Source organism: Rhinoderma darwinii, chromosome 1 (assembly GCF_050947455.1).
Source record: "Rhinoderma darwinii isolate aRhiDar2 chromosome 1, aRhiDar2.hap1, whole genome shotgun sequence".
Lineage (NCBI taxonomy): Eukaryota > Metazoa > Chordata > Amphibia > Anura > Rhinodermatidae > Rhinoderma > Rhinoderma darwinii.
In genome coordinates, this window is record NC_134687.1 from 485,533,326 (window position 1) to 485,549,016 (window position 15,691).

A 15,691-nucleotide genomic window follows, 5' to 3' on the forward strand; every position below is an offset into this window, starting at 1 on the left:
AATTTGATGTGTTTTCCTATGTTGGCCACCAGTGGAAACACTTCCCATAATTACAGCAAGGTGAATCAGGCAAAGTAACCTGACTCACAGCTGCTGTATATGTGGGAGGGAAACTCACCTCCCTCCCTATTTTTGGCTACAAGCCAGGAAGAGGTGTCTTCAAATTTCCAAGCAGTGTCCAGCTCCCATTTTGGGAGTGATTCTACAAATGGTAACTGGCAGCAGCTATAGGACACACCAAAAGGCTGATGAAAGTCAAAAAGGGAAGACCCTGTGGTGAGTGACTATTCAGTTGACCTGTTTACACCGTGTATTTTACACATTTGATTTATATCACTGGGAAATCGCGTCGTTCGTACATACAATGCATTTTTAAGACACGTGTTGCATAAAAAAAAGCGTTGGGTCAATTCTTTGGTGCGTAAAACACACCAAATGTTCCCATAGTCAATGAGTGTCCTAATTACGTGCCAAAAACTTGCAAAAAGCACGCACAAAACGTATAAAACTCGAAAAACGCATAAAAAATGGCTGTGTTTTAAAAAGCGCTTCACAAGAAATGGTAGTGTATTTGACACACTTTTTTTGAGAACCGTGTAAACATGCCCTGAGGGAATTATTTTTCATTGACGTTTAGTTTCTATTGCGACGCAGGGGAGAAGACAGAAGACTGCTGTAGGTGAGTATAAGATTTTTTTTTTTTTCATACTACTAACTTTTTATTTTTTTGCTTTTGTTTTATAGGTTCCGCTGGACCTATTGGACTACGTAGTAGATACGTTGGACTATGTCATAGATTCGGTGGGCTATGTCGTAGATTAGGTGGACTACTTCGATGATCTACGTTTGCTTTTTAAAAGGTTGGGCAGGGCCACAGTATTTGGCCCTTCCCAGCCTCAGATTTACCGGCCTTCGGCCGCCCGTGTGCCTGACCATCTCTGCAGATGGTCGGGTACTGGATTGTACCTGGCTCTTCCCGATGCCCCTGGTGGCGGTGGGTACCGGGGTAATAATGAGTGATTAGTGCTAGCCTTTTTACTAGCTAACACAAAGCCCCACCTTCGTAATGGACGTCGTCAAACTGACTATTACCATTACTAAAGCGCTAATAAAGTATTAAAAAAAAATAAAAGATAATTATTTTTTTATTGAAATAAGAACTCCCCACGCAACCCTCTTTGACCATTTTATTAAAAAATGTAGATCATCGCAGTAGTCAAATTGGTCCAGCGGAACCTGCAAAACCCCAAAAATCTTATACTCCCCTACAGCAGTCATCTCCCCTGCGCCGCAATAGAAACTAGAGGTTAATGAACTATAGTTTCTATTGTGGCGCACGGGACCAAGAGATGCGCCAGAAATATGAATAGTTATTAATAATTCTGGAGCATCATGGAGATCCTCCCCACATGCAGCCGCTCCGCAACCCCCCCACACACGTACCCTCCCCCCACACACATGCAGACGCTCTGCAAACCCCCCCCCTCACACACACACTCACACCCCCCGCACCAGCACACACGCATTCAGGAAGAGTCACATTTACGCCATCAACAGCACCAGAGGCTAATTTTCACAAACCATAGCGAGTTTGAAGAAGTCCTATCCAACGAATTGGAGCACTTTGACGCATGGTCTTTTCAAAGTGAATGTATGTACATTATCCATTCCAGGAGGATCTAGTTTCAAATTGGGCTGTTTCTCCTTTTAATGTATCCACCTGTTTCACTGATGTCTAAAAGCACCACCATCCTACTGTCGGATGCAGCATCACTTAGTGATTTTCTTGACAAAAAGATTGACTCCTAGGCTAAGTCTGCCTTCGTAGCAGCAAATTCTGCCTTACACCCAACATTTGCCTTTTCCTGGGAAAAACATCTTCACCGCGTTATCTCCTTTTAGTCAGCCCGTTTTGCTGTCCGAGCATCAGCTAATTCAATAGCTATCTGACACTTAATTTGGTTAAAACCTTGGTCGGTAGACCACGATTCCAAAAAAGCCCTTGTTGGACTGCCTTTTGTTGTGGGCAAACAAACTTTTTCGCAAAACGTCTGGATGAAATAATTTCTGAGGCTACTAGTGGTAAGAGTTCTCTTCTACCTCAGGACCGTCTGCAGCATTCTCTCCATTGTCATAGGTTTTATTCCTTTCCTAACTTTTCCTCTCAGATGTCATTCTTCTCTTGTCTGACCTCTGGGAGATCTAGCCGTGCCATGGATTCTAGACACCCATCTTTTGAGACTACTTCCTCTTAACAAGTGTCCCAGGCCCGAGAAGCCCTCCTCCTCCTCCAAGATGTAGTTAGCCTGATTTTTTCCACTAGAGTCTTTTGTCCGAGACGGGGGGACGTCGTCTTTCATTTCAGGATATATGGCGTGCTCATGTGTACAAGCCTGGGTTCAGGAGGTGGTGTCAACCGGGTACAAAATAGAATTCTCAACCCTTCCCCCAGGTCAGTGCTTTCTGACGAATCCATTTCGGGCACTGGATAGCTCTTTCGTTTTTTTTTTCAAGGCTGTTCGTTATCTTCTCCTCCAGGAAGGGATTCTCCCGGTTCCACAGTCTGAATGGTTTACAAGATTCTCCTTTAATATCTTCACAGATGGATCAGTCAGACTCATACTGGATCTTAAAAAAAATTAACCAGTCGAGACAACCTTACAAATAGACCTTCTTGGACTTCAATTCCCCAGAGTTGCCATGGGCGGACTACAAACCAAACAACTCTACAGCGGTTGCCTTTCCTAACCATCAAGGTGGCACCAGAAGCCGGACGGCAATATGGGAGGCCTTGTGGATTCTCCACTGGGAGCAGAATCACGTGCCAGTTTTGTCCGCGGTCCATGTCCGGGAATGCACAAATGGGCTGCAGACTTCCTCAGTTGGAAATGGCTGCATCCGGTCTCTTAATCCGGAAATCTTTCTTAAGATTTGCCATAAATGGGGCACTCCAGTTGTGGATCTCTTCACGTCTTGTGTCAACCTTAAGGTACCAGTCTACTTGGACAGGATGTGAAATCCCAAGCTTTCGATGGGAGGGGTTCTCCCTTCTGCATCCCCCCTTCCGTTATTACCCAAAAACTTCAAGAGGATGAAATTGAAGGGCGTTACCCCGATTCTAGTGGCGTCGCAGGGCTTGGTATGCCGACCTGGTCAGTCTACTCGCTGTTACACCTCACTTGACCTCAGATGCGTTTAATTACTGTTGAAGCCGCAGTTTTGAGAGCATGGGGTCTCTTTGAATCAGTGATCCAAACAATGTTAAAGCCCATGAAACTTCAATTTGCCAAGGTTTACTACCATATGTGAAAGGCCTATTTCCACTGGTGTGAACAATGCAGTTTCCATCCCATGGTATGTTCAACACCTAGGATCCTGTCGCTCCTGCAATCAGGTCTCTGCTTAAGGATTAGTTCTCTCCTCTGTCTGTTCTTTTTCAGCAAACACTGGCCCTTCGTTCTCTGATAAAAACTTTTCTGCAAGGAGCAGCTCATGCTGTTCCTCCGTTCAGACATCTCACTGAGCCTTGGGATCTAAACTTGGTCCTGGGGGCTCTTCAGGTATCTCCTTTTGAACCCTTGCAGGAAATTTTCCTGTATCTTTTACCTGGAAGGTTGAATTCCTTGTGGCCGTTTTGGAATTGGCTTCTCTGTCCAGCAAATCTCGTTTTCTAATTACCCTTAAAGAAGACCTCCAGTGGAAACACAACTTTTCATATCTTCATTCCCCACCTGACTATATACCACACTCTTATTTTATGTGTACTGTACTTTCTTTTTGAACTGCTGCCTTGTCTGTGCTTTAAAAAAAGCCTCCATCTTGATTCTTAGATTTCACCAGCTTTCTCTTCCTCTCTGTTTTGCTATCAATCACATGATGCTTAAGCACAGCATCACATTACCAGCTAAAGACCATACTATTTCTGCATTCTGGGGGACACTGTGATTATCATTCTCTCTATATTCTCCTAAATAATCTGAGAAAACATAAGTATACAGACGGGGAGGCTGCACTATATTCTTCTACATTATAACTGTGTGTCAGGAACCTGTCTAAGTATCAGTGGTACCTGATGATAGAAGCTTCTGTCCCCCCCCCCCTGTGGAAAACTAGTGTGGTACAGGAACTGCTGAAGCCTGTGATGGGTCTATGGAGAGCTAAGTGTCACTTAAGTAGAGAAAGCGTGTCACCGAGCCTGATTCACACTGTTAAGCAACCATCCCAGTCTGATATATAGAGATAGATGCAGCAAGAAAAATAACCGGTGAGAGACTGACACATGGAATACCATAATGGTACACATGGGAAAGTTTAGTTTTGGCCGGAGTGTCCCTTTTAAGGATAAAGTGGTGTTCTGTCCTGTCCCATCTTTTCTGCCAAAAGTAGTCTCTGCCTTGCACATGGATAAAGAGAGAGTCCTTCCTTCCTTTTGTCCCTCCCATCTTAATCCGGTAGAGTGGTCTCGATGTGATAAGAGCAGTCCACTTCTATCTGGCTATGACAGAGTCATTCCGGTGCTCCAAATCGTAACTTTTTTTTTAATGTGTGCTTCCTGAAGAGGCAAGCAAGTTGTTGGCAGCGTCCAAGACCACCATTGCTCATTGGATTTCAGAAACCTACCGGATTAAGGGTAAAGTTCCTTCCCTTTGGGTCACTTGTCATTGCCATTGGTGCCTCCCGGTATGGAACCAAGCTTCAGTTTTGTGCTAGGCTGCTACCTGGGCTTCGGTGCCCACCTTCATAAAATTTTACCACATCCACTCTTTGGTCTTCTCTGATGCCAGTTTGGGTCGCATTGATATTTTCCCCAATAATATATATATTTTTTTTCATATTCAAAATTTTTATTGATTTTAATACAAAGAAATACACACACTATCGGGAAAAATGTGTCCCCATAATAAAAAAAAAACATGACAAGAAGGGCACAGCCCAAACAGGAGAGTGAACATCACAAGCCTTGTCGTGCACATAATACAATCACAGCAGTCTGAGGAAGCTAACAGGAAATGAGCCAATAATTTTTTTTATATATACACGAATTGATTAAGCCAGTGTCTGTTGGAGGGGTATGGCCTGCCAGGGTGGAGCCTCTTCCCTACCTAGTTTCAGCCTCCTAGTGTCAAGGGCTATACTCATGGTGGTGTGTCCATTAATGAATTAAACTAGAAAAGGATTTTACGGTTAGTACAAAAATCTAATTCTTCAAAATAAAACATTCGGCTTGATCCTTAAGGCTCTCTTTTCTGGGCCCTTAAATCTGCTTTCCAGTAGTTATATCAAGTAGTTAAAGCGGATCTGTCTTCATACTATTCTGCGTTGTTTAAGGGATAGATCCACTTCACTATTGGCTGAAACAGCACCAAAAATATTATGCTGTTTGGCTATGAAAAAAAATTATCTGGTTTTGCCCTAAACTTGTTGTTTGTGAGAGGCATTACTTTTAATTCAGGTTTATGTATTTTTCAGAGTAAATGTGTGAAGTATTGGCCTGAGGAGCATGCACTAAAGGAGTATGGAGTCATGCGGGTGAGAAATGTCAAAGAAACCCCAGCTCATGACTACATATTAAGAGAGCTTAAACTGTCAAAAGTAGGGCAAGTAAGTATTTTTCTTTTCTTTTATATTGCACTCCTATATACATCTTGGTTTATGTGAAACCCGTTCTTTCATACATACAGAATAAAGCAGTAATTCCCAACCACTTACCATTGGCAAGGGCCATGGCTTAGAGAGTTGTAAAATTCGCAAAATATATTATGGAAGTCCAACATTTTCTTTCACAGAAAATTTTTGAAAATATACACCAGCCATAAGGTGTTGTAAGGACGACCTAGAGAGTTGCACCAAATTTATCACGCCATGTGTGCTGCAATGATAAATTTGGCGTAATATATTGTGAAATCATGCATTCTACAACACTGATGATGGACCTTTGCCAATGTATATTGAAATAGTTGGAATCTTATTGATACTTTCCTATTTCTTTGCATACACTAGGGTAACACTGAAAGAACTGTATGGCAATACCATTTCAAAACCTGGCCAGATCATGGAGTGCCTACAGATCCTGGTGGTGTCCTGGACTTTTTAGAAGAAGTTCATCACAAGCAGGATAGTATACCTGAACCTGGGCCTGTAGTTGTTCACTGCAGGTAAGTTCTTCTGAACGTATTCCTTCCCTTTTTATTAAAATGAAGCATAACTTAATAACTAGTAGATAAGTAACATGTCCTAAATATAGTATTCTAAATACAGAGTAAGTTGCCAGAATAGGAGAGTTTAAAGCCTAGCTAAACTTTCGATCAACTTTTTTTTTATTTTCTAGCAGCATGTGTAGTATAAATATATTTTATAATATACATTATTAATGAATTTGTGCTACTTTTTGTGTTATGTGTTTCAAATGGCCACTCTGACGCTTTTCTACTACATTTTAATTCTTGTATTCTTCCTGTCAGCAGAGTCTGTACTCGGTTTAGGGACTGTGCTGCCTGTGTGTACGGTGGGCGGCCGCCCCATCCTGACGTCAGATGTGCACACCCCCATCGTGACGCCAGGAAGGTCTCTTTCTCTATGTACTATACAGTTCTCTATAGAGTAGCAGGCAGCAGCAGAGCACAGGGAAGAGAATGTGATGAACTCTGCTGCTGTCCGGTCTCTAGTATGTGCAAGGCGCCTCAGTAGCAGAAGAAGCGCAGGTCTGCGGCAGCTCTCTGTCCCCTCTTCTCCCTCTATACACTGCTGTAACCGGCAGCAGAGCACAGTGAAGAGAATGTGATGAGCTGCTATCCGGTCTCTAGTATGTGAAGGGCGCTTCACTAGAAGAAGTGCTGGTCTGGCGGCGGCTCCCTTGTACCCTCGCTAGACCTGCACTTCTTCTGCTACTGAAGCGCCTTTCACATACTAGAGACTGAACAGCAGCAGAGCTCATCACATTCTCCTCCATGCGCTCTGCTGCAGCCGGTTACAGCAATGTATAGAGGGAGAAAAGGGCACAGGGAGCTGCCGCAGACCTGCGCTTCTACTGAAGCGCCTTTCACATACTAGAGATCGGACAACAGCAGAGCTCATCACATTCTCTTCCATGCACTCTGCTGGCGGTTACAGCAGTGTATAGAGGAAGAAGAGGGGACGGGGAGCCAACGCAGACCTGCGCTTCTTCTACTAAGCGCCTTTCACATACTAGAGACCGGACAGCAGCAGAGCTCATCACATTCTCTTCCATGCGCTCTTCTTTGGCCTGCTACTCTATGGAGAACTATATAGTGCATAGAGGCAGAGATCTTCCTGACATCACGATGGGGGTGTGCACATTTGACATAAGGAAGGGGCCGCCGCCCAACCGTACACACAGGCAGCAGAGTCTCTATACCGATTACATTCAAACGGTGTACGGCTTTCTGCTAGCAACAGGAAAAATACAAGAAATAACATGTAGTAGAAAAGTGTTAGTGGCCATTTAAAACGCATATAACACAAAAAAGGAGCCCAAATTCATTAATAAAGTATATTATAAAATGTTTATATTACACATTACACAAAAAAATTTGATCGAACGTTTAGTTCCGCTTTAAGGTTGTCTTTTCTATGTCTGAATTCAGCTTTTTTTTTGCTTGATATATTGACCCTGTCATGAATATTTATACACTCGTGTGTATGAGTGATGAATTGTATATACATGTGACAGAGAGAATAGAACCTTCAACTTTGGCTGTTCCTGTGTTGGCTGGAGGTAATTCTCCGCTAGCATTGTACCTGACACATATTTCCTAGTGCAGTAGTGGCAGACTACAATCTTGGCATCTACTCTATAATAAATGTGTATTTATATGCTGCCAGCTGGAATGTGTTGCTATTCAGCCTACACAATAAAGTCGGTGTTTTCATACTTTGGGACTGTCTTGTGCTCACTGCGCTGTCGTTTTCTTTATTAACAGTGCAGGAATAGGACGTACAGGCACTTTTATTGTGATTGATATTCTCATCGATGTCATCAGAGAAAAAGGTAGGCATGGAATTTGCTGTTATCTGCTGCTACCAGGGATTTAGACAAGAGACTTGAGCATATGGTTTTAGAGATATGAGGGTATTGTATATTCATTGCTATCTTCCAGAGCTGATTTCTTTCATCATCGTTTAACCCTTTCCCAGGGAAAAGCTGACAAGATGCATTGTCAGATTTGTTCATGTTGAATGGCGATCAAATAAAGCGGATAAAATGTGTGCTTTCAGGCACATCATGCTGTTGAAACAGATTAATTTATTGTATTATATGCCAAATTCCCCTAGTTTACATGACTAGCACAAATCCATGTAATATTGGAACCGTTTACTGCCGTTTAGTCTTCATGGTACCAACTCCATTAATAAATTTCCCTATAATCTGGAGTAGCAGTATTTTTGGAGTGAAACTTGACCAATTCTGTTACTATATTACACTTATTATTTGCTGCCAGTGGATGAAAACATGTTGTTTATGTCTAGACATATTCAGCACTGGGAAATTGCTACAATAGTATCCAGACTAGGAAATTCTTTTGCTAAATACATCAGCAGCACAAATCTCCTGTCCTGATGTGTTCCAATCTAGAGAGCAGGATGTTTAGCTCACAGAGGATTGCCTAGAATGCATAGAATTCTGTGCACCTCACAGCTGTGACTAGGAAAAGTTCTATACGCAATTCCAGCCTCTGAATGTAAACCATAATGTTTTCATTCAATGACCGCAATCCAAGATCTTAAAAATGGTGAAGAATTGAAACGCAAAGTATATTGCAACTTGTAAAGTTGAAAATTGCATGACTTTTCATTGCACAATAATTTCATATTATTTACTTAAACGCAGAAAACCTTTTTTAATTAAAATGTTATGTGGTTCTGTCAGGTCTTTGAGGATTTTGAGGATATTTTCTTCCTTCTCATGTTTAATACAAACATTGCCAATGTAGCATTACTCTATAGGGTCTGGAAACAGAAAAGAAAAAACAAGAAAACCCTCTAGGATATATCGGCACTCACATGGGTAGCACTCTATAGGGTCTATTCACACTGCGTTTGCAGTGTACGTTAAAGGCATACATTAAATAAGGGTTCTAGATGTATTTCTCAGAGGGAAGACTCCAACATTTGCCAATGTATAGGCAGACTGTGACAAACATCAACCATAGGCAGTATAAATATAATAATATTTATACGGCTTGGTATACGTTTTTTTTGTTGTTATTGGATGCCTTATGGAACCGCGTAGTCAACTATGCTATGCCACACAGTTGAAAAAAGGTATACCGGTAAGATTAAGTGGGTGAATAGAGCCCTATAGATACGTTTGGCATATGCAATGCAGTGCAAATAGACCCCAAATTCCTAATTGGTTATTATGAGCAGCACAGTAAGTTTTTATGTGCACTAGTTTTCATAAATGAGTCCCATAGCATTCACACATATGGCTCATATGAGACTATTTAAGAATCAGTTCAGGAGTAGTCTATATAACTTTATATCCTGTAAATGTCTATATGCTAGTCAATATTCACACTGGTTTCATGACTTCCTTTTATAACAGAAGCCATGATGCATTGCTGGATCTATTGCACAACTGATCCAAACGGCGACTGACTATACAAAGGTCCATAATGGTTCTCTCCGTTTTGGCAGAAACCCCAACAGAGGTTCTTTAAAGTCTATGTGAACAGAATGCAATAAATGAATTGATTTGTTTGGATTGCCATCTTCTTTTTTGGAACATTCTAATTTATTGATCTTTATTTAGGTGTTGATTGTGATATTGATGTACCCAAAACAATTCAGATGGTGAGATCCCAGAGATCAGGAATGGTTCAGACAGAAGCACAATACAGGTTTATATACATGGCTGTACAGCATTATATAGAAACTTTACAACGCAGAATTGAAGAAGAGCAGGTATGTAATTTTCTTGTTTGGATGTATGATCAGACAGAGCTCATCTAGCAATATGATACAAAAAACGTATTGAATGACCCTCAAACTGAGTTGTATATTAAACAGTGTGTCTATTGAGACTGACTAAGCAGTAGAAATCATATGACGTTGTAAAGCTGGACGTTAAGGGGCAAACGCAGGATTTTTTAAGGGGGGTTTCCAATTGCATTGGTGCTAACCACCGAGCAAAATGCCCCCGAATACAGACTTTGCCAACTTTCTACATAAATTACATCATACACTTTTACATGGGGAAGTTTTAAAGGATAAATATACCTTTGCACTCATATTTTTTAATAAAATCTATGTATTATGGGATTTCAAGCAAATTTCAAATAGTTTTTTTATTAAAAATACATTTTAACTTTTTGAGATACAGCCAATAAGTATCCTGTATACATAGAAGCTGTGTTCTGCCGACAAACCCCAATCAGTTTGGTCAGCGGGACTTGCGGCTCAGCTGAGAGCAGGCCCTGGATGTCTCTGACACGCAGGATCCAGCTGTTATCGATCACATCGAAGTACGAAGGTTTACATATGCTTTAAGATTCGTGGTAGTATGGTTGTCATACTCCTAGTGGTCTAGAATGGTTTAGTGGTTAATACCTTTGGTGGTCTAAGATGATGAAGTGGTGGTTATTGGTTAATAGAAGAACATTATTTAAATAAAGCACCAATTTCTAAACAGATTTTATATTTAAACTCATTAAATAAAATGGTCCAGTGAATAGTTATGAAATTTACTTAGATAGCACGTCGCTACCTGGTGTTCAAAGTATATAGCAATGTGCATGTCCACCTTATGAGCTGACTGCTGGTGGACACACATGTTCAGTCACTCTCCTCACAGCCAATTCTCTGCAAAGTGATCCTCTGTTAACTGCGGAGCAGCCAATAGAAATAGCGCTTTTCCCTACTTGTCAGGTAAGGAGCAGAGCCTCTGTAGTAGCATGGCACTATAGCTGCAGAGACTCCATCTTCTCAGGATTGGAAAGCTGGATTGGAAAGAAAGAAGGGACTATATTGTCAGCTGCCATTAGTGGAAGGAGACTAATTCAGATCAGAGCCACTCCCACAGCAGCATGAATTAGAAGCAGGACCAAGGGAGACATATGGAAGCAAAATATGATGAAATACATATTGTTTTTATATACTAGAAATACTGCAAATTACTTTAAAACCGATATTTACAGCATTTCTGGACTTTTGGTATGAAAGTGATTCATGGAATAACTCTCTTAGCCATTTATAATATATTGTTTAGGATTGTGCAGGGGTTAGTGGTGGTCTTGAGCATTAAAGTGTAGCATTTTTCTTTAATAAATGGGTCCAAAATTATTATAAAGTTCAGGGCACTGGTTTTATTTTTAAGAAAGCGCTCCAAACCCCCATTTCACTTCACACATCCAAAATGTGACATGATAAAATTCTATAGGAAAGAAAGGAGATGATCCAGCGCTGTGTCGGGGTAAAAGGGATACGTAGTTCCCACTTTTATTGATATGAAAAAATGTGCTAAAATTGGAAAGGAGACGCAGTCTCAGGGTAGTTTGTAATGTGGGCAGATGCCCAAGCCTACACGTTTCAAGCACAAGCAGTGCTCTTATTCATGGCAAGAAATGATAAAATTCTGTCTTCCTGCAGCTGTCACAAGTGGGAGCTTACTGCATAGGTATTTTTACAGCAGTCTTTGCACTCCATTCGCTGGAGTGAGATGCTTCACATTTTTAAAAGCGAATGCCTCTTTGCACATGCTGTGCGCCACAATTGTGGCTGACCATGTACCACAATTGTGGCATAACAACCACGCCTTGTCTCCACACCCCGGTAAACCAAAAAAATAAATAAATGCATACCTCACCGTTCCTCTTTTTTCTTCTCCCCCTGGGTCCTCTCAGGCTCCCTCTGCATGCTTATTCAAGGTATTAACGTCGGGCAACGTTTGTTCCTATTCAACGATGCGTCACTGATGACATGGAGTGCTGCGTCGCATAGGTACTGATGCTGTCTGGCGTCCGTCCCTTGAATGAGCCATGGCATGAAGAGGAAGTCACAGAGGACCTATTAGGGAGAAACGTACCGGTAAAGTAAGCATAAATTAATTTTTTTATGTGTTCGATGGGGGACGGGGTAGTCAGTTCAGGAGCGTCAAGGTAGAAGCCCGGCATGAGCCTTTACCTTGCTATGCCCCACAGCCAATTAGGCGTAAATTATAATAAATTTGTTGTTGCGGTGCAGGCCACACCCCACTTATCTACGTCCTTTCCCTTTTAGTGCAACTTTTGGAAAGTGGCGAGAAAATTCACAGATTTCAGCGCAACTATGGTGTGCGCCAAAATCTGCAACTTTTTTTACGTTTGAAAACTGGCGTAAATCCCTTTTATATATCCCCCTTTTGTCTATAGAGGTATTTTACTTTTAGATATCATTGGTGGTCCAAGATTGGGAACTCTCACCTTAAATGAAAGTGGCCATATTAGGTCAACACAAAGTATTGAAGTTGGCAACAGACCTTTAATTTTATTTGGGATTGGTTAAAACCCTTTTATGTTGGCGCAGCTTGTAGCTGTGCATGGTTTATATTCATTATATTATATTGAATATCTTTGTGCAAGTAAATAAAGCCTGGCCAAATGCATCATGAAACTTCATTCTCCAGGAGGTACTACTATCCCTAGTCTGAAATGCTCACATTAATATCCTATTCTAAACTCCCATCAAGTCACCCACGGCATTATCTCTTGGAACATATCATCAGCTGTAGCTTTAGTCTTCTATAGATACAATGCATTTGGAAAGTCTTCAGACCCTTTACATTTTTTCACATTTTGTTATGTTGAGGCCTCGTGCTAAAAAAAGGTTCTTCCACATCATTCTGCACTCAATACTCAATACCCCATATTGACTAAGTGAAAACAGAATGTCAGTGGTCTTTGCTAATTTATTGAAAAGGAAGAACTAAAATATTGTATTAACATAAGTATTCAGATTCTTTACTCAAGACTTAGTTGAAGCACCTTTGGCAGTGATAACAGCCTCCAGTTTTCTTGGGTATGATGCCACAAGGTTAGCACACCAGGATTTGGGGATTTTCTGCCATTCTTCTCTGCAGATCCTCTCAAATTCTGTCAGGTTGGATGGGGACTGTCGGTGGACAGCGATTTTTAGGTGTCTCCAGAGATGTTCGATTGGGTTCAATTTAGGGCTCTTTGAATGTCCTTAAATGACCCAGCCAGAGTTGTCCCTAAGCCACTCCTGTGTTGTCTTGGCTGTGTGCTTAGGGTCATTGTCTTGTTGGAAGGTGAACCTTCTGTCCAGTCTGAGGTCCAGAGCACTCTGGAATAAGTTATCATTAAGAATGTCTCTGTACTTTTCTCCATTCATCTTTCCCTCAACCCTGACCAGTCTCCCTGTCCCAGCTGCTGAAAAACACCCCCTCAGCATGATGCTGCCACCACCATGTTTCACTGTAGGGATGGCATTGCAAAGGTGATGAGCTGTGCCTGGTTTCCTCCAGACATGCCGCTTAGAATTGAGGCCAAAAAGTTCAATCTTGGTTTCATCAGACCACAGAATCTTGTTTCTTACGCCTCATGCACACGACCGTGTGTGCCATCCGAGTCCCGTCAGTGATTCGAGGAAAGATAGGACATGTTCTATCTTTCCGCGGATCTGAGAATCGGACCATTTTTCACGGACCCTAAAGTGAATGGGTCCGCGAAGACTATTGGATGCTGTCAAAAACGGCCCGAGTGTCACAACGGTCGTGTGCATGAGGCATTACAGTCCAAGAGTCCTTTAGGTGCTTTTTTGCAAACACCAGACGGGCTTTCATGTGTCTTTTACTGAGGAGAGGCTTCTTTCTGGCCACTCTGCCATAAAACCCAGATTGGTGGAGTGCTGCAGTGATTGTTGACCTTCTGGAAGTTTCTCCCATCTGCACACAGGATCTTTAGAGCTCAGCCAGAGAGACCATTGGGTTCTTGGTCACCTCTCTTACCAAGGCCCTTCTCCCCCGATTACTTAGTTTGGTGCGGCGGCCTGCTCTTGGAAGAGTATTGGTTGTTCCAAACTTCTTCCATTCAAGAATTATGGAGACCACTGTGCTCTTGAGAACTTTCAGTGCAGCAGAATTCTTTTTTTTGTTACCGTCTCCAGATTTGTGCCTCCACGCAATCATGTCTGTGAGCTCTACAGGTAGTTCTTTCCTCCTCATGGCTTGGTTTTTGCTCTGATATGCATTGTCATCTGTGAGACCTTATATAGACAGGGGTGTGTCTTTCCAAATCCTGTCCAATCAAATGAGTTTATCACAGGTGGATTCCAATCAAGGTGTAGAAATATTTAAAAGATGATCTAGAGAAATGGGAGGCCCCCCAGAGCTAAATTTCAGTTTTGTTTAAGAGGGAGAATTTACCCAAGAGCAAAGTAGTTTATAAACAATAAATGTATGTATGTTATCATTACGTATTTGCACGTACTATGTACTGCTTAAATAAAACATGCAAAATGTCAAGTCGTTATGAACCTTTTTTGTTTTAAAAAAATAAATAAATAACATTCCATGGTAATATTGTTGTTTTTTTTTCATTTTAGAAAAGTAAGCGAAAAGGACACGAGTACACAAATATAAAATACTCCCTCTCTGAGCAGACAGGGGGGGATCAGAGCCCACTACCACCCTGTACCCCTACGCCATTACCAACACCCACACTTCCAGAGTAAGTAAAGCGGTGTTGTGTGCTCTAAATTTGTATGTATGCATTACTTCCTACTGGCTGTTTACGGGGTTATAAGCTGTGTTAGCCAGCAGTATTGTCATTTCAGTTATAAAAAAAGGCAATGTTGATAGGGTCCAGATTTCAGAATGATAGGCCAATAAAAGATAGTCATCATTATTTAAACATGTATTTATTTTGCTACTTAAAGTGTATCTAACTTTTAAGATAACTTTTCAGAATAAGCTGCCCTAAGGCCTCGGAGCGTTCACACGGCTCCCGGCTGCTATAGGAACACACCAGTTCCCGCGATCTCGTCGCGCAAGAGCTGTTGACCGGCCCCAAACAGAAAATGAAAGTGAAAAACCCTCAGATGCCGATGGTCACATATGACCTTGGCATCTGAGCGGTTAAATGCTTGCGATCAGAGATGTCTTTGATCGCAAGCATTGCCGCTTGAAGCCCGCTCGGCTTCTGAGCGAGCGGCATTTTTAAATAAACCTTTCCTGATGTAAATAGGCAGACTAGCGATGGGAAAGGGTTAAGTGTCTTCCACTTTTGAATATCTGCTTTTTTATTTTGTAGAATTTTTTTTATATTAGTCATATTTTTTGTAAGTTTTTTTGGTATAGTTAATCCCAGATATGTTTTTGCTTTCAAATCACAGTTCACACAGAGTTCTTTGGCACTGATTTTAATACAGATGCCGCGTTGGAATCGGCGACAAAAAAAGTCCGACATTTCTCCCCATTGATTTCACTGGGAGGCAGAGGCATTTTTTTTCACCGGAAGGTTTTTGATCACTCGTAGAATAAAAAACCCAGTATGCCCTATCTTGGAGTGGTTTTTGCCTCTGGACCTGCATTGAAATCCATAAGAGGCAGGGGAAAAAAATGCGCTAGTTGATTTAAAGCGTTTAGCGTGTTATTTTCATTTAATTCATTAAATAAAGCGCCTAATAAAACGCTGGTGTTTCGAAATCTGCCTCAAATCCTGAAGGAATTTTGAGG

At 41.6% G+C, this 15,691-nt stretch overlaps 1 protein-coding gene across 4 annotated transcripts in view; it reads left to right on the forward strand.

The window, feature by feature from the left end:
* The window catches only part of PTPN11 (protein tyrosine phosphatase non-receptor type 11), an 82,504-nt gene that overhangs the window by 39,909 nt on the left and 26,904 nt on the right, over positions 1-15,691 (forward strand). For all 4 annotated transcript variants that reach the window (XM_075835042.1, XM_075835031.1, XM_075835021.1 and 1 more), the window contains exons 10-14: positions 5,470-5,601; positions 6,001-6,155; positions 7,941-8,008; positions 9,773-9,924; positions 14,560-14,684. In XM_075835042.1, coding sequence (XP_075691157.1) covers positions 5,470-5,601; positions 6,001-6,155; positions 7,941-8,008; positions 9,773-9,924; positions 14,560-14,684 — 632 coding nt within the window. The remainder of the gene's footprint in view (positions 1-5,469; positions 5,602-6,000; positions 6,156-7,940; positions 8,009-9,772; positions 9,925-14,559; positions 14,685-15,691) is intronic.